The sequence below is a fragment of the Lipotes vexillifer genome, unplaced genomic scaffold (genome assembly GCF_000442215.2).
Source record: "Lipotes vexillifer unplaced genomic scaffold, Lipotes_vexillifer_v1.1 scaffold68, whole genome shotgun sequence".
NCBI classification, from domain to species: Eukaryota; Metazoa; Chordata; class Mammalia; order Artiodactyla; family Lipotidae; genus Lipotes; species Lipotes vexillifer.
Genome location: NW_006791676.1, coordinates 1410300 through 1434797, shown reverse-complemented (window position 1 = coordinate 1434797; position 24498 = coordinate 1410300). Strand labels below are relative to the sequence as shown.

The window sequence follows — 24498 nt, the reverse complement described above, 5'->3', positions numbered from 1 at the left end:
TCTGGCAGGAATGCAAATCATTGCATGGAGAGTATGTCGGACGAGCTTGTGGCCACGAGCACCCATATGTTCCAGATGTTCTATTTTGGTCAGTGATCCTGTTCTTTTCCACAGTTACTCTGTCAGCCACACTGAAGCAGTTCAAGACTAGCCGCTATTTTCCTACCAAGGTACTTAGACTACAATTTTTCTGATCAAAACGTGAACCAACATAAAGCATGTTATGGAGTCATGTGTGTTTTAGGACAAAAGAAAGAGCTATTGCTGTCGTTAAAGGAGCCACTGAAAGGTTTTTGTGTGATTGAGCTGCCAGTTTAGGAGTGGGCATGGTGAGGGAGGTAAGAGAAAGCATTTTGTGATACGGTGCTAGGAGTACACATTCCCTCCAGGCTTATCTCCTAACTTCAAATCCCAGAGATAAACTCCCACTTTCCCACTTTCATTTTTGGAACTCAAACGCACACACTGCATTACTGATTGTCACTTTCTTGCCCAGTGAACAGTGGGAACTATTCCAGCCTGACAGACACCTCATAGGAGCCACTGTTACATTCTGTAATTGGGAAAGCCCCTGCAAGACTCATTGGAACACTATCCTCTTTTTCATTTTTAAAGTGTCAGTCCCTCCGCCTAACCCACCACGTTTGCATCTGCATATTTGGAAAGGAAAGTAAACAGAGAAACAGCTTAGTTCAATATTTAACACTGCAAAGTAACACCTATAAGGTCTGACTCAGCCAAAAAAGAAGGAAGGAAGGAAGGGAGGGAGGGAGGGAGGAAGGAAGGAAGGAGAAAAGAAAAAGAAAAGAAACAAGAAAACAAGCTTTTTAGGGATGAGCTAAAAATTGTGATGAAAATTCTACTCTGGGAAAATGTTTTAAGAACTGCTGTTTGAGAGAAACTTGTTTTTCTTACCTCTTCCTTCCGTAAGGTGGAAGATTCATTTCTTCCCCCCCAAAGCTTAATTTGATTAATATAGAAATTTTTTTTGTATCAAACTCCTGCATTTTGTATGTGTTTGTGTGTGCGTCATAAAGGCAGCCTAATAAAAGGCAGATCTTGTTGATTATTGTTTAAGAATTTTTCTCAATGAAGGCTTTATAAAAGAGAAATGGCTTTAAAAACTGGCTTACGTAGAATAACTTTTAAATTTACTTACTCTGTTGTGCAAATTACCTGCTGCCATACTTGTAACTCAGATAAACTAACTAAAATATTATGCTTCTCCAGTAAAAATAGATAATTTTATTTTATGGTATTTCAGGTTTATCCTATTAAAATGTTACCTACGTGAGAAAGAGTACTAAAATATAGCGAAATTCTAGCCATGCAACCTTATTCTGTGAAATAAATATTCACATACTGGAATTCATAATAAACTTAGATTTTTATCAGCACTGCTGATGTAGTGGTATTGTATCATGCAAGATTCCCATAATATACTTACATTTTAAATGAATACTGAAAACAGCACAATCATCATTGTAGCTATTCCATAATGCCTCATTTTGAAAATGTTGAGTGTGTATTCATCCTAATGACAGAGATACATAAATATAAATATGACAGGAGTTAGTAATATTATAGTATGCGTAAAATATAATATTATGATATTATGTCATAAAGTGTTTATAAAGTGTGATTCTAGATTATGTTCCTGAGTATTCTTCACTATTTATAGTTCCTTCAAGTGACAAGTGTTTTCATTTTGTTTAGGTTCGATCCATAGTGAGCGACTTTGCTGTCTTTCTAACGATTCTGTGTATGGTTTTAATTGACTATGCCATTGGGATCCCATCTCCAAAACTACAAGTACCAAGTGTTTTCAAGGTGAAGTTATCATAGGATTTTCTATCATCTCTCCATCTCTGTAGGGCTAATTTTTATTCAGATGATGGCTATAACCCTAGTACTTGGGATTTTCATGAAAATATAAAGAATATCGATTAATATAACAGTAAATAAAATGCCCACAGCATGACTAAAATTTTGGCCTAATATTAAAAAAATAGAAATCACAGAAATGGACACCTAGAGGCAGCTTGAAAAAATTTTCTGTCAATTATTCCAGCGGGAATATCTATATTCTTAAAAGATAAGGAAGCATTTTGAAAGTAAGGGTAACGCACAGTGGATAGGGTTTGAAAACAGATAAAATTAGGTCTGAAATAGAGTTCAGACCATATTACTAACTATGCAACCTTGGGCCAGTTACTTTACCTCTCTGAACCTGTTTTCTCACCTATCAAAAAGAGCTAGGGGGCTTCCCTGGTGGCACAGTGTTTGAGGGTCCGCCTGCCGATTTTGATAGTCTCTTGCTCTTGTTCTTATTCTTTAATTATATTTATAACAGCCTCTCTTATCCGCAAAAAAAAAAAAAAAAAAAGACCCAGGGACTTCCTCAAAGAATTGTCAAAATGATTTCCTTTGAGACTCATCTCAGGCACCAGCCATGTTTGAACCTTTCCCTGAGCCCATGATGTGACCAAACGTCTTTTTGACATTTTTACATAGTGACCTGGATACACATCTAAAATAAGAGTTATACACAGTGGTCAATGTGATATTTGTATATGTAAATAAATTTGCCAATCATAAATGATAAATTTTAATATGATTTTATTTAATATAGGTATTGATTGAGGACACAAATTTGTGAGTCAGTTTGTCAGAGTTGCAATCCTATCTCCACCACTTACTAGCTTTGGGACCTTGAAAAATTTACTGAACCTCTCTATGTCTCAGTTTCCTTATCTGTATCTTCTTTAGACTGTTGTGAAGAAAAAAATGAGTTAAAATATTTAAAGCACTTAGAATAGTGTCTGGTACCTTATAAATGCTTTGTGAATATTATTATTATTAAATATATAATTCACTTGGCATATCAGTTTATAACTAGGGCTTTCCTGGTATTATCTGTAAGACAATTTGATTAGGTATTCATTAATCCAGTTAATAACTGTGCATTCTTTAATTTTTCACAGCCCACAAGAGATGATCGTGGCTGGTTTGTTACACCTTTAGGCCCAAATCCATGGTGGACAGTAATAGCTGCTATTATTCCAGCTTTACTTTGTACTATTCTAATTTTTATGGACCAACAGATTACAGCCGTCATCATCAACAGAAAAGAGCATAAGCTAAAGGTATATTTTAACCTCCATTTTAATGTAAATCATTGTGATTCAACTGATGTCAATTATACTTTATACTGATGTTTATTATATTTTGTATTCTATAGTCATTTGTATAGTGAAATATTAAAATATTTTCAGATTCATAATTTTCTATATTCATGGTACTTTGTCTTACGATAAGTTTAAAATTAATTAATTAATTATTAATTAATTAATTAATTTATAGCACTTGGCTGAGCTCTAAACTCTGGAACCTTACCTCCAGGACTTAAAATTTAAAAACATTGCCAAAGTTCTAGCTTTCTTTACCATGTTTAACACATTGTAATGAAATAATCTATTTTGGTGAAGTGTAGCCTTACCAATTTGTCTTACATCTGGGGTTCTTCTATTTCTCTATTTGACCTTAAGTATATCTATTAGATTGCATTCATTTTGGAACAAATTACATCTTCAAATAATTCTCATTTTCTTTAGTCGTTCCTCCATCTATAATGTCTATGACATTAAAACCAGTCATAAATGTTATAGTTTGTGACATCTTTGTTGAGTTTTAGTGCAGATTCTAATGACTTTCTTTTACAAAAAGAATAAATATGAATGTATCTTATTTATTATATTCTGACCCTGCCATTTTGCAACTGTGAAAAATTAGCTGTTCACTGGTGTGCAATTTGTCTGAGATGTGTAATGTGAGCACTATCATTTATAGGAATATGTTAAATAAAATCAAAAAAATCATTGAATGGTTAAAAGTACTCTGAATCAAACCTTACAAAAACAGAACAGGCACAATCTTGTTTTTTCTGGTATCATGGGATAATTGCCAGCTATCCTCACATACTCTTTAAACTCTCGGAAGAGTTTCATTGTCAGAGCAACAGAAATCTTACTTTATAGAATTTTTAAGTATGTTTGTTAGAAAGATTTAAAAATCAGATTGAACCATTTGAGGGGAAGTAGTAATGACATAAGAAAGCACAGTTATTTGTAATAAATCTTACTGAAAAGGAATTTTGTCTATTATATTGGGGAGAGTGTGTGTCTCTCTTAAAATAAAGAGCATTCTTTATTCTCTTTGTAGAAAGTAACTTAAGCGTGCTCAAAACCTTTTTTAAAATGAGTTCATATTCACTTCTTGTTTTTGTCAAAAAATTTTTTGATTATTAAAGATGTATTCTACCAAAATGTCACATGAAGTCTTAGGAACTAGACCAGTGATGTGCTGGTACATGTTTAACAACCAGTCCTCTGTGTATAAAAAGAAATACCCTGATTTATAATGTTTGCCGATTTTCATGATGTGAATACTCCCATCGTGGCCCATTTCAAGCTACAAGAGTGACATCAATTGGCAGGAAAAATTTTGAAAATTAAACAATTGGTTCTTATAAGTCTGTATGAGCTGGCTCCAAAATACTGCTGAACTACATTATTCAATATTAGAAACTTTAAATCATTTACAGCTCTCAAAACAAGAAATTCAGATTTCCAAATTAGTAGTCAGCTTATTTAATATCAATCATTCAAAAATATTATTTGCTTCTAAAATATCAGCCTTCTGCAAAAGCAAATACCACCACAACTTAATTATTAAAGTTATGTAGTTGATTAAGTAGATCTATAAAACCAGTGTTAAGAACTTAATGTTGAATGCTGTTAGTCTGCTACTCTCTGAGAAGTAGGAAAACATTTTTCCTAGACACCAGTTTATTTTTTAAAACTGAAAACATCTCTATTTTTCCCATTTCTGTTTTTATTATATACCGAAATTTGTATTTTCATACTACATATGTTGCTTGTTGTTTTTACATAAGAGCATTATAATGGTAATTATCCAATGCCAACAATATAAATATAAATCTGCATTATTATTTTTAATGGCAGTATATATGTTTCCTTGTATGGCACATGTTTTAAAATGAACTAAAAGACTCCTGTTTTAGAAAGGAAGTAAGCTATGTAATCATTGTTTCCCTTTCAAAGGAAGTTGTTTTTTTCTCTTTTTTTTTGGCTTTTATAATTAGACAGAAATATCACTGATTTAACTGAGAAATTTTCCTTGTAAAATTTTTTTCTAAATATTAGTGGAATCATTAAAACAGAATGTGGAAGTAAATGAAGAATTGCCCAGGGTGATGTTACCTTTTTGGCTGTCCTGTATGCTTGCTGTTTCCAGATCTCTCCACCTTATAAATCACATATTGCTTGCTCCTTGTTCTTCATGAGCCCATGGTAGGCCCTTGACATTCACAGACTTTCCAAAGCTCCAGATCAACAAATATACTATATTTACCTCCCCTTTACATATCGTATAGAATAGCTAAAATATAATAAAGCATTCTTTAAGTGGTCCTTTCAAGTATCTGCATTTATAAAATTAAATGTAGAACTAAAGCATTTAATATTTTTGTCACTGAGACAAACTTGAGACTATATTATTAAACTATATTACATTATTTGTACATTACTTTTTATTGTACAAATGACTATGTAATCAAAAGATTCATATTTTACCCCTTAATAGCCTGGATTTAGTAAACAGCAAATCTGGCTTAATCATAAACTTTGCTACATTGCCGCAAGCAGAGGAGTTAGTCTTTTCTTGGCCACTATGAGTCTGAACACCCCATTCTCCTCCTTGGATATGGATATTTGCAAAGTAAGTTCCTTCCAGTGAAGACATATTTTATCTACACCGAACACTTTTTTTTTTTGGCCTTTAACCCTTGTCTTCTCTAAGCTTCACTACAGTGTGGTCTACTGCTACTGATTTTCCTGTTAATAACAGCAAAAAATCACTTTCTCAGAATGTTCTTTACTCAGAGTAATGGTTTCTTCCATAGCCGCTCTCCCGCCTGTTGCTTCCCTGAAGTGTTTGCACAGTCTCTGGCTTTAACTTGAACCACATTGTCACAAAAAAGACACATGTTTCTTGAATATATCCCCAGACCACAAGTTAATCACATTTTCAGCTTTTACTTATTTTCTTTTCTCCCTAGAAAACCCATTTTTGCCTTGGTTGGAGCATTCCCTGAGATAGTTTAATGAATGATGGTTTCTAGCTTCTGTATCAAGCACCTGGTAGAGGCCACATCATGTATCTAAGTCTACATCTCATATCCAAGTCACCTAGAAATTCATCATTTCATTCTTTATCTCTCCCAAACTTATATTTTAGATCTTTTCACTTTCTCTTCACTTCCATTACCAAATCCAGTAGCTGGTTTTCTTTTAGAGGATTTTTTCCTGCCATTAAAAATCTCTTTATCGTTTTGTGAGTGTTAACTGTATACGTAATAAAGCTGTGTTGAGATGAAGAGTCTAGCTCCAACTCACAGGCTAAGTGACTAACTCCTCCCTCAGAACGAACAATTTCAAGATTAGCAAAACTCATTGCACCTCATGATCCCTTGGGTCACTCAAAAGTAGCAGAAGTTGCAAATGTAAAAACATGAGAATGCAGATTTCATCTATATTGTATATAGACGTAAATTCATATTCTCTGTAGCATTTCTCATTTGTTTGTTTCTTCCCTAGAGAAGTGGAATAAGCATTGGTTAACTGAATCCCTTTGAAAAGCATTAAACATATCCACTTTTTAAAAAAGTACATTCTCTAAAAGTGGATAGATAGATATTATCTTTCAGAAAAGAAAGTTTCTGCTAAGATACAACCGTGGGCTTTTCTACATGTTTCTGTAGACAGTTCAGGCTTCTTTTGACATCATTTTTAATAAACAGCAATACAATTCCAGATCACTTGAGTAAATGGATGCATTTGCAACATTCATTTGGCACTACATTCTCTTGATGATTATGGCATTTGATATGTTCTTTTTTGCCCTCTTTGTCAGCCTGGTTCTTCATGTCAATCTATAGTCTTTTATGTGGTTAACTTGACAGATGCAGGAAATTGCTGCCAAGCTTTGAGACGAATTTTTTCAGCAGTGGCATCTGGGTATCAGATGGTCCTCTTGGCTGGCCTCTTGTCTTGCTGCATGTTGGTTTTAGTGGGGTCTGGTGCAGCATCACCTGTTGCTATGCTCCCTTTTCCTCCCATATGTCCATTTCCCGTGATTCATGGATGAATGTGAGAATAGAAGCTCTGGTTCTGTCTTTATTTCAGAAAAAAAAAACCTACAGAAATATGTTAGAAGGTGCACAGTTCTCTCTCTGACAAAGGGACACTTCCCTTTGGCTGGCAGGCCTATCAGCTAATACTATGGTTACAAAGACCATGTTTTTAAAGACATTTTAAATGAAAGGCAAGAAGAAGGATAATGACTAATTAGTGGAAGTGCCAGAACTGCTTTATTTCCTTTGATTCACATTAAGATGCTCCCATTGCTGTATAACATAATCAGGGGGAAATTGTATTTTTGTTTTTATTATCTACTTGGACTTTACAAAGCTTGCTTTCTAAGTTTAAAAAGGAAATTATTCCCTCGGAAAGCATTATTTTGTCTGCTTCCTGCAATCTAGAATCCCACTGTTTACATTTGTATCATATTTTTAAAACACTAAGACAAGAGCTGTAGGAAATCACTCTCGTGAAGAAGGCCTTCCTCATATTATTAAGCCATAGGGAGCATGGACCCTGGGAGAGTCCAGGGTGTGCTAAACGCACAAGCCTGACTCTCAAGGCCCCTTGTCCTTTGCCCTCCTCTAATGTTTACCTCTCAGCTACTAGCACCTCTTCCATTCTCTCTTAGCAGTACCACAACTTTGCAAAACTGCCCAGGGGGCACCGTTCACATTGTATTGCCTCAGCGGTGGAGGCTTAAGGGTCACGTCCTTCGCTGTTCTATATTCTTCACACTCCAGAGTTCCTAGGACAAAACACTCCTCTAACTGGTTAAGATGTGTTCCTTTAATGGGACTAAAATTTGAGTTCTATGCAACTGCATTTTCCAAAATGTTCTGCAAAAGGACCAGGGGACCAGAGTATGGCCCTAGTGAAGCTAGTTACACCTTTTTGGTCATGCTGACACCAGGGTGTTTCTCTTCTCACCCTCCATCTCTTAATAATGAAAACCTCTCCCGAGTTACTAGCAAAAGAAGTTTCTAGGGCTTCCCTGGTGGCGCAGTGGTTGAGAGTCCGCCTGCCGATGCAGGGGACGCGGGTTCGTGCCCCGGTCTGGGAGGATCCCACATGCCGCGTAGCGGCTGGGCCCGTGAGCCATGGCCGCTGAGCCTGCGCGTCCGGAGCCTGTGCTCCGCAACGGGAGAGGCCACAACCGGAAGAGGTACGCGGGAGAGGCCCGCGTACCGGAAAAAAAAAAAGAAAAAAAAAAAAGTTTCTAAAGTCATATTCACAAGGGAAGTTAAGTTTAGGCATTTGGGTGAACTGGAGCATTGCCCCAGCTAAGCTGACCCAAGGAGGGGTCCCACGGAATTGGGGACAATGCAGGAGGAAAAGGTCCTTACGTGGTATCTCTCATTTTCTCCTCGCTGTCATCTCCTACACTTTTATAATTTGTCAGGGATAAGCAGAAAGGGAAGGAAGTACAACCGATTTTAAGGGTGTTTTTCTTAATAAAACAACAAAATAAAATAGCAGAAAGAAAACACTGCCATGACAAATACACGTCAGATACTCAGTATGTTTCACCCTCCAGGCTCTAATAGCTTTCAGATTAACTGGAAACTGCTTGCAGCTTGGTAAAACTGCCTGTAAGAAAAGCCAAAATTATTCCTCTAGAATAATTGGTAATTTTTGCTCGTGCTCATAATAATAAATTTAACAGCTATATTTATTTTAAAATTATACCGGTTTGATTCTAAAAACTGTTTCAATAATGCATATTTCCTTTTAAAAAAGTCAATCTGTAACTTTTTGATTGCTTATTGTATGTCAATGATTGCACTAAAAACTGAGATATACTGAGAAATTGTATGACAAGTTTACCTGCCCTTAAGAAACATTTATATATTTTTATTGAGGATCCTTGAAACAAGTGAGTACAAAAGAAAAATGTATTGTTCAACTGCTAGAATATAATAGCCCCTAACATTTACTGGGTACTTACTAATATATCAGACATTGTTCTAAATGATGTGCAAAATCATTTGCAAATTATTTAATTCTCACAACAACCCAGCAAGATGTCTTCTGTTATCATCACCATTTTTCAGATAGGGAAACAGAGGCACAAGAAGTTACATGATTTGCCCAAGATCATTGGTTGAGCCAGCATTTGATTCCAGGCCACATTCCTCATTTACATTTCCTGCCTGTTTCAAGAAAGCTCCGAAGTTTGCAACCTCTGGAGGCCAGTGATAGCACAGGAGGATCATAGAGGAGATAGAAAACACAAAAACTATCACTTTAAGGAGAGGCTAAATTTTTCCAGTGCTGAAACTGAAACAGATGAGAACAAGATGCAGTAGTAATATATTAAGATAAAAATGAGTATATATGGAAGTTTAGGTTCTATGATATTATTTTTCCTAGTAAAAGTCACGCGTTGAGACAAAACAGGGCAATTGGAAACTGAGGGTTTAAGAAGAGTTTTTCTTTAGGAGATATTAGCAGAAAGGCTTCTTGGGTATTGTCAGGAAGTGGTTTCTAGTCACAACCAAGCCATTCTTAGCTCTGCTGTGGACACAGCCCATACTTTGTTTTCTCAGCCTGATGCCTGGTGTATAATTGGTGCTCAGTATTTTTCATATGAATTAATGATGAAAGACTAGACATATGGATTGCAAATTAACCTGCCCATTTAAGGAACCAAAGTGAAGTGACTGTATTTGATAGACTTTACCTATTCAATAGAAGTAGAATAGAAACTAATGTACCATTAAGCCAGAATTACATTAAACCTATTAAAATATGCAGAAGCCACTATAATCATAATTGCAGTAGGAACACCTGCAACTTTTCTTTAATTGGATTATATATTTTGAGACTGTTATCTTTTTAATTTATTTTGCATTTTAGAATCAGTTATACAAGATTCAAGATAGTATCTCTTTTCTATTCTTTACTATTCCATGGTGGTGGTGTCATTGGTCTCTATGCCAAATTCAGGTAGTATGAGAATCCTTTTTTCTTTCTCTTAACAGAAAGGTTGTGGGTACCATCTGGATCTATTAATGGTGGCTGTCATGCTTGGTGTGTGCTCCATCATGGGCCTGCCGTGGTTTGTGGCTGCCACCGTCCTCTCCATCACTCATGTCAACAGCCTAAAACTGGAATCAGAGTGTTCAGCTCCAGGAGAACAACCCAAATTTCTTGGCATTCGGGAGCAAAGGGTTACTGGCCTTATGATTTTTATTCTTATGGGTTCATCAGTCTTTATGACCAGTATTCTGAAGGTAATGAAATCTGCCTTTATGAATTTGCGAGAAGGAGGAATATATTTATTATTGTTTAAGAAATTTCATTTGAATCTAAGCCATCAATTTGTAAATATTGTATGGCATGTGATGAAAGTGATGAATTTTTTTTTACCATGTTTATATAGCTTCTTAACAAGGGAAATTATGTGCTATATTTTAGAATCCTTAAATACATAAAAAAATTAAATCTGGCAGAGTAAAATTTGATGTGGAAATTATTATTGTAATTTTGAAATGAAAGTCAGGTTATGGGAAAGAGTCACTCATCTCTGACTGACCTGTGACCTGAGTTTACTGTAGGCCTACACAAAATAAAGTTTCTATTTTCTTGTCAGTGGACAGATATATTTGCAATTAATATTACTTAGTGTAAGGTGGAGGTGCAGAGATAAGCAATGTCATGGTCATGGACACATACGCAGTTTTGTATTTTAAATGTTTCATAAAACTACTACATGAACATTATTATTATACATACTTATTTTTTATGTTTCAAGTAGTTGAATCCTGAACTTTCTGAATATATTTGGGTTTATTAAACCCCATCATAATTTTACTAACAGCTATTTTTCTGTGTATAAAATTAATCTCAAGTTATGAAATAAAGTATGTCTCACTTCTATCCTTAAAAAAATAAAATAAAATAAAATAGTTGAATCCATTTTAAAGAGCATTAAAGAGTAATTGCTTTGTCATATAATTTTGACAGGTACTTCAAAGGTGTGTTAATTGTATTTTAAATTATAACTCATTTTAGTTGTCCATACTATGAAAATTCTAACTGAATTATTTAATAAGTTATACAAGTTTACCTTTATTTAATAATTTACACAATTTGCAAGAACTAATTTCTATGTTATATGAGTAATTGCAGAGAAAAAAATGATGCTGAGGTATTCCAATAAAAAGAGAAAAATTGAACCATCCACATGTTTACAAGTATCTGGTATAATGTAGGAACAATGTCTAAATGTTAGCTCCATTCTTCACCTTTAATCTAAATATCTTACCGTTGTGAAACAAAATTCAAATTTCCCTAAAGCAGCATAATAATAATAGTTAATATTTATTGTTTGTTACATATCATATGTGTTTTTATTGGTTTTGACCTATTAAATGCTTATAACAGACCTATTATTATCCCTTTTTAGATATTGGGAAACTAAGGCACAGAGAGCTTAGGTAACTTACCTAAGGTTATGCAGCTAAAAAGTGCTTAGAGCTGGGATTTTAACCCATGTCTTCTGGCTCTGCCCTATACTGCTTCTAAAATATTTATTTATTTTTCTGTGTTTTTCTTTGGAAGTGCAGAATATATTGACCACATTATATTTGAAAATAACTTGTGCCTTTTTTCTAATTGTTCTTTAACAGTTTATTCCTATGCCAGTGCTATATGGAGTGTTCCTTTATATGGGTGCTTCATCGCTAAAAGGAATTCAGGTAAATTACAGTAATACAAGCACATCTGTGATGACTTATCTTAAGGTCTGTTGATGCTAAGTCATGTGGTAGCCAACAAAATACCATTATCTGAGGAGCAGCTTTCAGACTACAATTAAATTTCTTCAAACTGGTTCATAATCTGAGGGTACTTTTGTTTACTATGAGTGTATTAAAACTGTAAAAGGTTTAGACTTTATAATCCTTTTAGAAAAAGATAGCAGTACATTTAAAAATATATCCAAATACTTTTGATCTTTGATAACTGTGATCATGTATGTGGACACCTATCTATGAAAACAGTAAAGAAAATTTTGCACAAAGATGTTCCTTGTAACACATATTATCAAAATATTGGAAACAACCCAATTATTCAACAGCAGTAAAATAATTAAGCTATCTAAGGTACATTAGTTTAAAATTGATAAATATGATGACTATAAAAATAACACAGTAAAAATGCTTATGACAAAGTGAAATGCAAAGTTAAAAAGTGGAAAAATGAGTTGTAGCTATGATAGGTTTGTAAAACTGTGAGTGTGGGTGGATTAAGAAGGAAGGTAGAGAAATAAAGACAATTTATTAAGGTAATGAGCGCCTGGGTGATATTTTTTCCTTTTATGTTTGTTTTCCTGTTGTTATTACAATTGTCTTTATAGAATTATTTTGTAAATTAGTAAGGAAAACCTTATTAATTGTTTAAGTATTGGTTAAATAAATATAGTTTTTGTATTAATTTCCCATTGCTACATTACAAATTGCTGTAAAACTTAGTGGCTTAAAACAGTAAAAATTTATTATCTCACAGTTTCTGTGGGTCATGAATTTGGGAACTTATTAGCTGGCTGATTCTGGCTCAAGATGTTTCACGTGGTTGCTATCAAGATGTGGACAAGAGCTGCAGTCATTTGAAGGCTTGAATAGGACTAGAAGGTGTATTTCCAAGATGGCTTATCATATAGCTGAGGGCAAGAGACATTAGTTCCTCTCTGGCTGTTGGTAGGAGGCCTCTTCATCAGACACCTAAATGTCCTCACACTAGAGAAGCTAACTTCCATCCCAGTGAACAATACGAGAGAGAACGAGGGCAAAGTCACTGTGCCCATTGACAATCTCCAAAGTTACGCACGGTCACTTCCACTTTTTTTCTATTTGTTAGAAGCAAGTCATTGTGTCCAGTTTGCACGCACAGGGAGGGAAATTAGAGTCCATCTCTTGAAGAGAATAATGCCAAAGAATTTCTGGACACATTTCAAAAGTACCACAAGATTATTCTAAATTTTTACAGAGGCTGTTGACAAATTATTCCTGCTTATGTTACTGTAGTGGGTTGAATAGTGCCTCTTCCCCCCATTCATATCCACCTGGAATCTCAGAATGTGACCTTATTTGGAAATAGAGTCTTTGCAGATGTAATTAGTTATGGATTTCAAAATGAGCTCACCCTGGATTTAGGGTGAACCCTAAATCCAATGACTGGGGTCCTTATAAGAAGAGGAGAGGACACAGAGAGACATAGGGAAGAAAGCCACATAAAGGTGGAGGCAGAGACTGGAATTTTGCCACCACAAGCCAAGGTACATCAGGAACCAACAGAAGCTGGAAGAGGCAAGGAAATTTTCTTCCCTACTGCCTTCAGAGGGAGCATGGCCCACCAACACTCTGATTTGGGGATTCTGGCCTCCACACTGTGAGAAAATAAATTTCTATTGTTTAAGCCACCAAGTTGTAATTTGTCACAGCAGCACTAGGGAACTAACACAGGTTTCGACTTAAATTTGCCTTTGAATCATCTTGTTTTATAACAACATTATTGGTCCAAAACACTTAAATTTTCTTGAAAAAGAGACAACTTTTGAGGATTATTTATTGTAAAGTATAGTTTGTTTTTGTTGGCTAAAAGTCAATACAAAGTACCACGTTTTCTTTGACAAGCCAGACTCACTGCCATTCAGAGACCTACAGGGGAAAAGTCATCTGAATAAGTGCTATGAATTTGTCAAATTAACACTTTTTAAGTGGAGCACAGGGTGCTGGATGGTGAACTGCGGTTCAACAACAGACCATAAGAGAAACTGAAATAGAGAAGTTTATCACTCACAGGTCTACCCAGGAAGTACCTGGCCTTGAGGGGCCGCATGGGGAGGTCCAGACAAAGTGAAGACAGAGAGAGGGAGACAGGACCTGGGACACATGCTTTTATTAGGGTCAGTGGGTGGAGTGCTTTGGGGTTCCTGGGCTAAGGCCGAATTGGACTCTTCCAATCAAAAGAGCAGGGTTTTGGTAAGCTTTGTGGGAGTCTTATCTAAGGGGTGTATAAGGAGAAGGCAGTGGGGGGCAGGGGAGGTTGCTGATCACAAGGGCCGTTGGAGAAGCTACATCAGGAACTTATAACTATTTGCGACGCTACAGGCAGCTGTCTAAGGCATACACTTGCATGAGGGGTTAGGGTAGTTTAAGGTCACCTCAGGCTGCTTGATCAAACAAAATGGATGATAAGGCAGCAACACTAAGGAATAGCTTAGCTAAACTCTCAACACTGAGAGGAACCCTTTTCCTGAATAAACAACTAACCAGCTTCTGCCTTTGGGAGACGGAAAACCTCTTTAGCCTTAGGATACTGCTGAATATCAGAACCGAGGCAAAACTTTAATATGACATTACTGTAAGATCACTGAACACCCAAAGTAGATAGCATGCCTCTGTTCATCCTGCCACTGGGTAAAATTAACTTGGGAGAAGGAGATGGTTGAGAAGTGTTATGCATTTAATTTTACTCAAACTACATTTAATTTGCTCAGCTGTAACTTCATGTATGAAAAGTATATTTTAAAAGAATTGGTTTGGTAAGGCAGATAGGGAAGAGTATTGAAAAGGTTTTGTTTATTTGTTTTGCTGGGTTTTTTGTTTTTTGTTTTTTGTTTTTGCCTTTGGCAGAGGTTCCATGAGTACTAATATCAACCGTAAGTGAAAAGTATTTATTCTTAGGCCTCGGGCTCACATCAATACCGCAGCAGAAGTTTAAGAAACAAAGTAAAATCACTTTGATAGGCTGCAACAGGTTTTTCCCCCTAATTCCACTCACATGATTTTATACCCGTGAGGTTTGGAACTAAACAAGAATGTCAAATTTTGGAATTATTTGGGGTGTGAATCTTTCAAATGAAAATTGAGGAAAACATTATCAAAGGCCCATGAGAAAAGTACAATGAGTTCTAAATAGTACCAATGAAACAGCAAATAGGGTTTCACACTGAGAAACAGAGTTAGTGAAAATTTAAGTGAGCCCAAAACTCAGGGAGTTGAAATTCCTATTTGGTATTTTGTGGTTAACTGGATGGGAAAACGGGATATTGATATTAGGACCAGATCAAAGGCAAATGCAAAACTCAGAATACGTTTAGCATGATTATCATTACTTGAGTAATAATAATTAAAAATGTGCTGAATATCAACCGTTCAAGAAGCATGTCAATTTGTTACCCTGTTTGTTGGAGGGCTCTATGTGTTACCTGTTCAGAAACTTATCTAGGCTTCTCACTGTGCAACACGGCAGAAGAAACAGACTAGTGTTCTCATGAATGCTGTTTCTGTACTCTGATATATAACCACATTTATATTCACTCCAGCACTTCAGGAATCCAAAGTAAAGCAAATGTGCCATTTAAGCAATAACAAGTGAAGCACTCACACACTGAAGTACATTTATGCAATAACATAACTTCACAAATGGAGAAATGGTGGCTGGGAAAAATTAGTTCTATAGAAATTGAACCATTCTGTTATAACCCCAAGGATTTTACTTTATTTCTTCCCTATTGCCACCTCCACCGCGCAGTTTTATTTATTTAATGACATGTAATTTTAAGAGATATTTAGGAGGTAGAAATAAAAAGACCCAGTGAAATATTTGTGGACAATATAGAGAGGGATAAACCAGAAACTAAGTCAGCACTTAGTACTCTGCATAGAAGGTTTTCAACAAATTTTTTGGAATGTATAAATGAATATGAATGAATAAATGAACAGTGGATGGGCTAAACTATGTATGATTCTGGTTTAGATGCCTGAGGGAAGGTCATGCTGCACACAGGGCACACAGAAGGAAAGATGGGTTTATGTTGAATTTGGGATATGAGGAGGCTTTGGTAAAGCATGATTTTTTTTTTTTTTAAACATCTTTATTGGACAAACATGATGTTTTGCCACTAACACTTACTTGACTTCATGGGCATTTGTTCCTTGGCATATTAGAGTAATTTTGGATATTTGATGAGAATTGCTTACAATTTTCTTATATAAAGTAGCTAAGGACTAAATCTAATATATACTCTTAAAATACATAGGAGATATTCCTGTAGAAATGGTATGATATAGAACTGACTGATTGAAACTGTCATTTTCTAAATCATCGCTTCTTGTTGGAAATATTGAAAACTGAAAAATTTGGCCTGAGAAAAATTAAACAAAATGATAAAGCTAACATGCAGTACAGTTTGTTAATAAGTAAAATGTGATTGAAGATCACATTTGATCAAGAAACTAAACGAAGTTAAAATTTGTTCTGAAAAATACTTTATTAACAATAATTCATCTAGATTAAATCTTGATGGCCAAGATGTTTGTATTTTTAGAAACAGCACCAAAACCTTGTTGGGGATCAAAGTGGCAAGGCCAAAACAGCAGAGTCAAACTAAGGAGGTCAGAACATCCTACTCAGCAGCTGGATATGGGTCTAGAGCTCAAGACAGAGCTGAAGTAGGGTTGAGGTCTGAGAGTCTTTAGCAAGTATGTGAAAGTTGAAACAATGCGTACGGATGAGCTATTCAGGAAAGAAGAGTCCAGGAAACCCTAGTACTTAAGGGGCAGGTAAAAGAAGACATTGTGATGTGATGATGAAGAGGATGATGATAATGTTTTCTTTCAAGGCTATACTCTCTGAGGGAGCAACATTTAGCATTGGCTTTAATGTTATTAAACTCTTTTAAATTATAACATGTGTCCATATTCAAGAAAATGTGGGATATTATAAAGCTGAAACTGTATTATGTCAGAGTGTACGCTTAACAATAGTATTGTCCTGATGTCAACTTAAGTGTGATCTCCTATATATTGGACCATATTATACATTTACTTGTCCTACTTCTATTGCTGTCTGTAAAAAGCAATTTAGTCTGTTTATCTTCTAGTTCTTCGATAGAATAAAGCTCTTCTGGATGCCTGCAAAACATCAACCAGATTTTATATATCTAAGGCATGTACCACTTCGAAAAGTCCATCTCTTCACAGTTATTCAGATGAGTTGCCTTGGCCTTTTGTGGATAATAAAAGTTTCAAGAGCTGCTATTGTCTTTCCCATGATGGTATGAAACTTCTAACCCAACTCTTTTTCTCCTCCTCTGATTTTCTGCTCTCATTGAAAATCCATGAACAAACTGGGTCAATAGAATAATTTTGAACAATTTTTGGAAATCTTGGTATAAACTTTAGCCACTAAAACTAGTAACTAAGATTGGGTTTCAGATTATATATGAATTTCAGTGATTCATACTAGCTTCATGTCTATCATTCTAAATATTAGCAGTAGTTTGAATTAATTGAAGTTGGGTGGAAGACGTAAACTTTCAAAATTTAACTTTACAGATATACTAGAAAATTTGAAAATGTAAGGGGATTTTTTTTTTTTTTTTGCTGTACGCGGGCCTCTCACTGTTGTGGCCTCTCCCGCTGCGGAGCACAGGCTCCGGACGCACAGGCTCAGAGGCCATGGCTCACAGGCCCAGCCGCTCCGCGGCATGTGGGATCTTCCCGGACCGGGGCACGAACCCACGTCCCCTGCACCGGCAGGCGGACTCCCAACCACTGCACCACCAGAGAAGCCCGTAAGGGGATTTTTGAAATTAAATTTTTTAACATCTTTATTGGAGTATATAAAATCAAATTTTATTAACTATTTTAAACCAGTTTCAAATACTTCAAAAATAAAGTGAATTTGAATTACTATAAGTAATTTAAAATATCATCAGCATAGGTAATAATGGTTTAATGTTCATTTAAAATAATGTAAACTATTAACTATGTGTATTTAAGGAAACAGTCAAATATATAGTTTTTTTCATTGCTTCTTTAAATGACTCATATAATGGGTAAAATGATAGCCGTTATTCTGGAGATGTGGTAAGAAAAGGAAGTGAAGGAAGCAAAAGTACACTCAATATCTTTTATATGCACATATCTTCAGATTTCACTTTAATGTCAGCCCTAATTGAAGTTGACTTGTTTGTACCAAAAAACAAACAAATCTAAACCACCCATTTATATTTTTTCCCTGTTTTAAACTGTTTTATTATTTACTTCAGGTGTTAGCTCTGGTATTTGTAAGAAAGTTGATGGACCTTCTGTTTACCAAACGGGAACTCAGCTGGTTGGATGATTTAATGCCTGAGAGTAAGAAAAAGAAACTAGAAGATGCTGAAAAAGAAGTAAGTCAGAGCAAAATCAGTATCTTATAAAGAAAAGAAAAAGGAACACTTGCACAGTAATAGCTCTTTGCAAAGCTAAAGTTTTGTGTTTAGCTTTAGATAGTTACTACTAACAAACACAGGTGGACTATTCTGGAAGATTGATGTTAAAATCATCAAGCTGGAACTTGAACAGAGAGAGGACATATCTTACATGAGTAAACCAAACCCTAATGAAATATGCAAATACTTTGTCCTTCACTATCCTTATAACTGCATATTATATATAATATGCAAATACTTTGTCCTTCACTATCCTTATAAAAATAAACTGCAGTTTATTTTTCTGCTTCCTCTCTTCAGGATTTCAGAAACTTATTGATGCTTAAATGTTTCCAAATTATAGTCATGCAATGATTGCTTTTTAGTTGAATATGTGAGAAGAAAAAAAAAAGACATTATTACTGTTGGCATTTTCCTAGGGAGCAAAGTTTTAATAAAAAGATTCTAATTCTAATTAAAAGATTAAATTAGTTATTCTTGAAATAGATGAAATGCTTAAGAGGAAAACACGTTGATCTGATTTGCTTTCAAAGTGCTTTGAGTAAATGTTGTTAGAGAAACTTTGGGTATTTAATTACTTTCACAGACTGCTGATTTATCCTATTCTGTTTCATATGTTAAAACAATTGGTTTTAAGTTTTATGACATTTAAATTCATGTATAAGCCTGGGTCTATTTCGAAGGCTAGTAATCATAATATTTTTAAAGTATGTAAAAACTACAAAGAGTAAAAATGAAAAAAATGACAAGTTCATCATTTAGCAGAATGATCGGGTCCATAGATCGTAAAATATAAGAATAAAATTTTCATGTAACTGGAAATGAATATGAAAGAAAATACTTGGTGAGACTTATGCATTATTCTTTCCATTTTTTCTTCGCCTATACAGCAGTCAGTAAATGTATTCAGTTTCCTACCTGCGGTGTATTTTCTCAAACCATAGGTATATTCCTCTTTCCTTTGGGGAATTTGTTTGCAAACATTTCAATGGTCTTAGGTTTTACTTAGCCATTAGATGAGTCCAGATTAGGCCACAGAGTCTAATGGATTACAGATAAGTCTACATAATATGTGACTGTCTGGCATTTCTTCACTTTTCCATGTTGTCCTATTACCGACAACGGATTCCACATTTAAAGATTGATCGTAATGATGTATCTTAATTCTATATGACTATTTCAATTTTCCCAAATGTTGTTGTTTCCCAAATGTTGTAGACTTCTAGCAATACTTATATAATTATACTTATATAATACTTCTAGCAATACTTATATAATGTTAAAAATGTCATTATAAAATTATCATGTTTCTTTACTTTTGTCAGTTTGATATATTCTTAAGTATGAGAATTTTTTAAAAATAGTGCTTTAACTATTTTTCCAAGTTGATATATTCTCATTTAAGTATGAGAGTTTTTTTTTAATAGTGCTTTAACTAAGATATTTGGATAATTTCTGTTTGTTTTTAGGGCTTTAGTAAAGGTTTGCTCTCATCCTCAGGTACTGTTCAAGAAGAATATGACAGAATTTGGTATAAGATAAATGTAAATAAATAGACACAAGAATATAGAAACACTAAAGCCTTAAAGTATCCATGCTTGACATAATTAAAATTTATTCAGGTTGAAAACAATTTCTAAGAAGGTTTAAATTCCAAGAAAGACAACTTTGAATACAAAACTCATTGACCACGAGCTTCCGTATAGTCTTTCTGATAATGAGAATGTTAAGTATTCTGATGCAGTAACTTACAAATGTAATTTTGCTTTAGTTTCCTGCTTTGACTTCCTGTCAAATGTCTCGACTACTTCTGTAGGAATAAGCTAGCAACAGCTCCAGGCATACAATCATTCCTTTTGCAGCATTCTCCTTAGGCCATATCCGTACCGTGGAACATTCTTGCCCTTCTAAAACTTTGTAAAAAGAAAAATAATATGTATATATAATATATTATGCTTAATATTCTTCCCTTTTTTCATTCAAAGAAAATTTCAGATTCTTCCTTTATATATCTGTGAAATAGGAGAGAACAAATTTGACAGTAATCATAAATGTATTAGAATCTGCCGTTTCCATTGCCCAGAACCATTCACATAGCTACATATGTATGGTACTTATATGTATGTGTGCCATATGTCCATTTTGGAATTTATTAACTTCAGATAGGCAGAGATGCTATGTAATGAGCTTCTAACCTTTTTGGGTATTATAAACCCATTGTACACCAATGGGGTGTTGACTGTTTTCTGATTATTATAAAGATTTTAGAAGTAATTAAATATTACTAAAATTCCTAGAACTCAAGTTTTCTAAAAGGGTTCAAAAAGAGTTTAAAGATTTATTGAGGCAGAGTTACAGCTGTATCCTTTGGTTCGGAGTATGAGAAAAAGTAAGGGAAAATGCCTTGTAATACATTAATCAGGCAGGTTTACAGACCTTTAAATTCTCAACTAGATTAATATGATGATACTTTAATGTAATCCTCAGTACGTGGAAAGAAACAAGTAAACGAATAATACAGTCAAGAAATAATCCATAATTGAACATTAAAATATAGTTCTGACCAGTGCAAAGAAAGATAATTCTCCATCTGAGAAGTGGAGAGAGAAAAGTTAAAGATATTAACTTTCTAACCTGGAATTAGTATTAAAAGAATATGATCAGTATAGAGAGTAGGAAGATTTAAGAAGGATTACACTAAAACTTGAATTCTGGTTGAATTTCTACTTGGTCACCCAGATCTCGGTATTCCACTTGCTTGATCACATCCACTGAAGGATGTGATCTTCTTACTTGGCATCTTATACCAAGGCCCAGTCTTCCAAGAGATTTGTACATTAACGTGGTAAATGAACAAGTTCTCCAAAAAGTGTTGCATTTCTGCAATTACTCAAATTAATTGCATAACTTTGATTGTGATCTGGAAAGATGGTAAAGAGCAGAAATGTCTCAGCTCCCTGAGACTTGAATTTAAAATAGTCTCACCTCTTGTCCTTTTGATGATAGTTACAAGCTTGTACCTTTATCATCCAAGGTTTTACTATCAGTAGCCCACTTCTGGTCTTATGGCACTGAGAAAACATTAGTTTGACCTTAAAATTCAATAATGAGTTAAGCAGAATAAATAGCTACACAGGCCAGTCCAAGGTCGCAGAGCTTCTGTTCCAAATTTTCATGTACTTCATGCATATGCATATGCATATGCTTCAGTTTTTAGAAAGAAAGGATTATAATCAGGATAGAAATGAATATTGGAACCCTGACATTTTGCACATTGCTCTGTGTAAAGGGAAGACTGCAGAATCAAATTCTGGATGTCCAAATGTGCTCAGAGTACCAACACGCTTTCCTTCCTCCTTCAGTATTCTCTAGGACATTGTACACATTTGACAAAAGGGCTGCTGTTAAAGCAGTAAAAGCCCCAGCAGAATGTTTGCTCCTGGGTGAGGGAGAAGGAGGTTAACATTAGATAAATCCTGGAAATTCAACTCTGTGCAGTGATCATGATATTGACACCTCTTGGTTTGTGGGAGGTTCACTCTAACATATATGCTATAGGGAAAAAAAGGAGGGGGGGCAAGTGGGACTTGTGATCTGTATGAAGCAGTCTCATGAGCAAGGCCAAGAAGATGGAAAAGCAATCTAAAAACAAGTGCAATTAAACAAATTAGAGAGCGTGTCTTACTGCTCAGAAAGATCAGAATTGGTTGTGGATTTGGGAAGCATGGCCTAATTATTGCACAGGCAAATGTTATTTCTAATTGAATCTTAGAGCAAGGCAAGCATATTCTTCTTCCTCAAGCAGTGGTTTTCAAAGTGTAGTCCCATGACCTCTGCTGTATCAGCGAACACCTGTCAACTTGTTACAATCTGAATTCCAAACCTGCTGAGTCAGAACTCTGGAGACAGGGCCAGATTCTGTGTTAACAAGACCTCCAGGTGATTCTGATGTGTGCTAAAATTTAAGGCAAGACCTTGCCTAAACCCACAGACTTTACATCACCAGAATATAGTCTTCTAAATCCAAGAATTATTGGATTATTCCAATTATTATTCCAATTATTATTCCAAGAATAATAATTTAGACAAGTCAATTTGAGAAACTGAATCAAATATTCTGATGAAAAAACATGTTGCATCCATCTATATGAATTCTGTATACACTACTCCTCCTCCCTATTTTTTTTCAGTTTTCATTGTTAAAGTGAGTTGTTGTATGTATTGGCTCTTCTACATATTGGAAATTTTAAGGGATACCTCTTATAAATATAACATTTTATGGTTTACAAATTATTATAAGTGTGTTTGTATATGTGTGTATATGTGCGTGTGTGTGTGTGTGTGTGTGTGTGATGCTTGTAGCATTATCTATTCTATTAGTAATTGGGGAAGGAAATGATCAAACACTTCTTAGGTTCTGTAGGCCCTGTTGTCTTCTTGGGTAAAATAAAGGGGTTAAACTTGATTTCTGAAGTCCCTTCCGCTTTTTAAGATCTATGAATTCTAAAACTGCTGAATGTTTTCTCTCTCTAATACGATAGACATTTTCATGAACATTGGCTCTGCGCTGCTGTTGTTTGTACTTTGAGCTATTTGAGGGCTCCTACATAGATACAGACTTTACATGAGAAATGGATACAGTAACAGATATTACCTATTTCACTAGGTAGAGCATTTGTTAGGTATCATAATATATGAATTGTATCTTTTACACTATCACAAACTATAATTCAGATTCATGATGTAATTTTATATATAAGATCTTATTCATCAAAACACACCACGATTTAACCCTGATTTTATTTTCCTTTTCTACTCAGCACAGGCCTTTGGCCCCAGCCAGGCTAGTTGTTCATTGTCGCGCAAACATGTCCTATTTATTCCTACCTTTTATCCTTGACCCATGTTGTTTCTTCCCACCTAAATTTCTTCCTTTCTATTACCAAACTGATCAGATAAGACTGGCCCAGATACCACTGCCTCTGGTCCTATCCTTCTCATCCTCTGAGAGTAGGGTTTATGGCTTTCTTTTCATTGTTGTATACCCAGTACCTAGCAGATTACCTGTCTTGAAGATCATGCTTAATACATATTTGCTGAATGGATTCATGAATAGCTCCTGGATTATTCTTTTTGTTCACTATGTGCCTAGCACATAATACATACTCAGTAAATATTTGAGTGCTATTGAATAGATTTGTTTTTAAGCCTCTATTTTTCTGCCTTTTACTGGATACAGCATTAACTGTCCTTCACTTATTTAGTATCCGAACAATGCTTTGGCTATCTTAATTAAAAGATGGTGTTCAAATCAGAATATGGACATTCCTCTAGTCAAATTGGCAAAACCCCTCAGGTGCTCTTGGGTAAATTTTGATCATCATCCTTTGTAAAATCACCATGTTGTAGAGCTCAGCATATTTTTTGATGGACACTGTGTAAATGAAATGCTGAATGGAACTCATTTTAGGATACTTCAGACTTATAAAGTGAAGATACCCAGTAAGCTTTTTTGCTTTCTCTCTCTTTTCCTGTATGATTGAGATAAACTAGGTTGTGATTGTCATGACGGCTGGTGCCTGGTTTGACTGCTCCTCCCCAGAAAGTCTCAATTTTTGGCTTCCTCACAGTGCTGCCTAGGATGCAGCCGGCCCTCTATCCCCGAGCTCTGGGGCCCACCCAGCTTCCTTCTGGCACTGAAGGCAGCGGCTGCTCTGCCACCCTTCTCTTCAGATAAGCATGGCTTGGAAATGCTATCTTTAGAGGTGATGAGTTTTTGTTTGGATAGAATTATGACTAGTATAAAGCCCACACATGCTAACAAGCCACAGAGTGCAAAATAATTATTGAAAGCAATTTGAGAGAAAAGTGGAAAATCATCTGAGGAAAAAACCAAAATTGTTCCCAAAGCTTTGGTCCAATTTTTTGCTGTTAGATTGAATCTCGAGCCTTAGTTTTCTGCTGCCAGGTAACCTAAGCACTGATGGCACCGTTCTTCTCTTCAGCTTTTTAAGAATTTTACTCTTTATTAAACCTTTTCTACCTGACTTC

The 24498-nt window shown here is 35.2% G+C and overlaps 1 protein-coding gene across 1 annotated transcript in view; it reads left to right on the top strand.

Moving 5' to 3' along the window:
- The window catches only part of SLC4A10 (solute carrier family 4 member 10), a 223931-nt gene that overhangs the window by 188787 nt on the left and 10646 nt on the right, over positions 1-24498 (top strand). Inside the window, exons 16-22 of the mRNA XM_007464496.1 lie at positions 9-170; positions 1717-1830; positions 2985-3146; positions 10205-10456; positions 11855-11923; positions 17113-17286; positions 18283-18405. Of these exons, the coding sequence (XP_007464558.1) occupies positions 9-170; positions 1717-1830; positions 2985-3146; positions 10205-10456; positions 11855-11923; positions 17113-17286; positions 18283-18405 (1056 nt within the window). The remainder of the gene's footprint in view (positions 1-8; positions 171-1716; positions 1831-2984; positions 3147-10204; positions 10457-11854; positions 11924-17112; positions 17287-18282; positions 18406-24498) is intronic.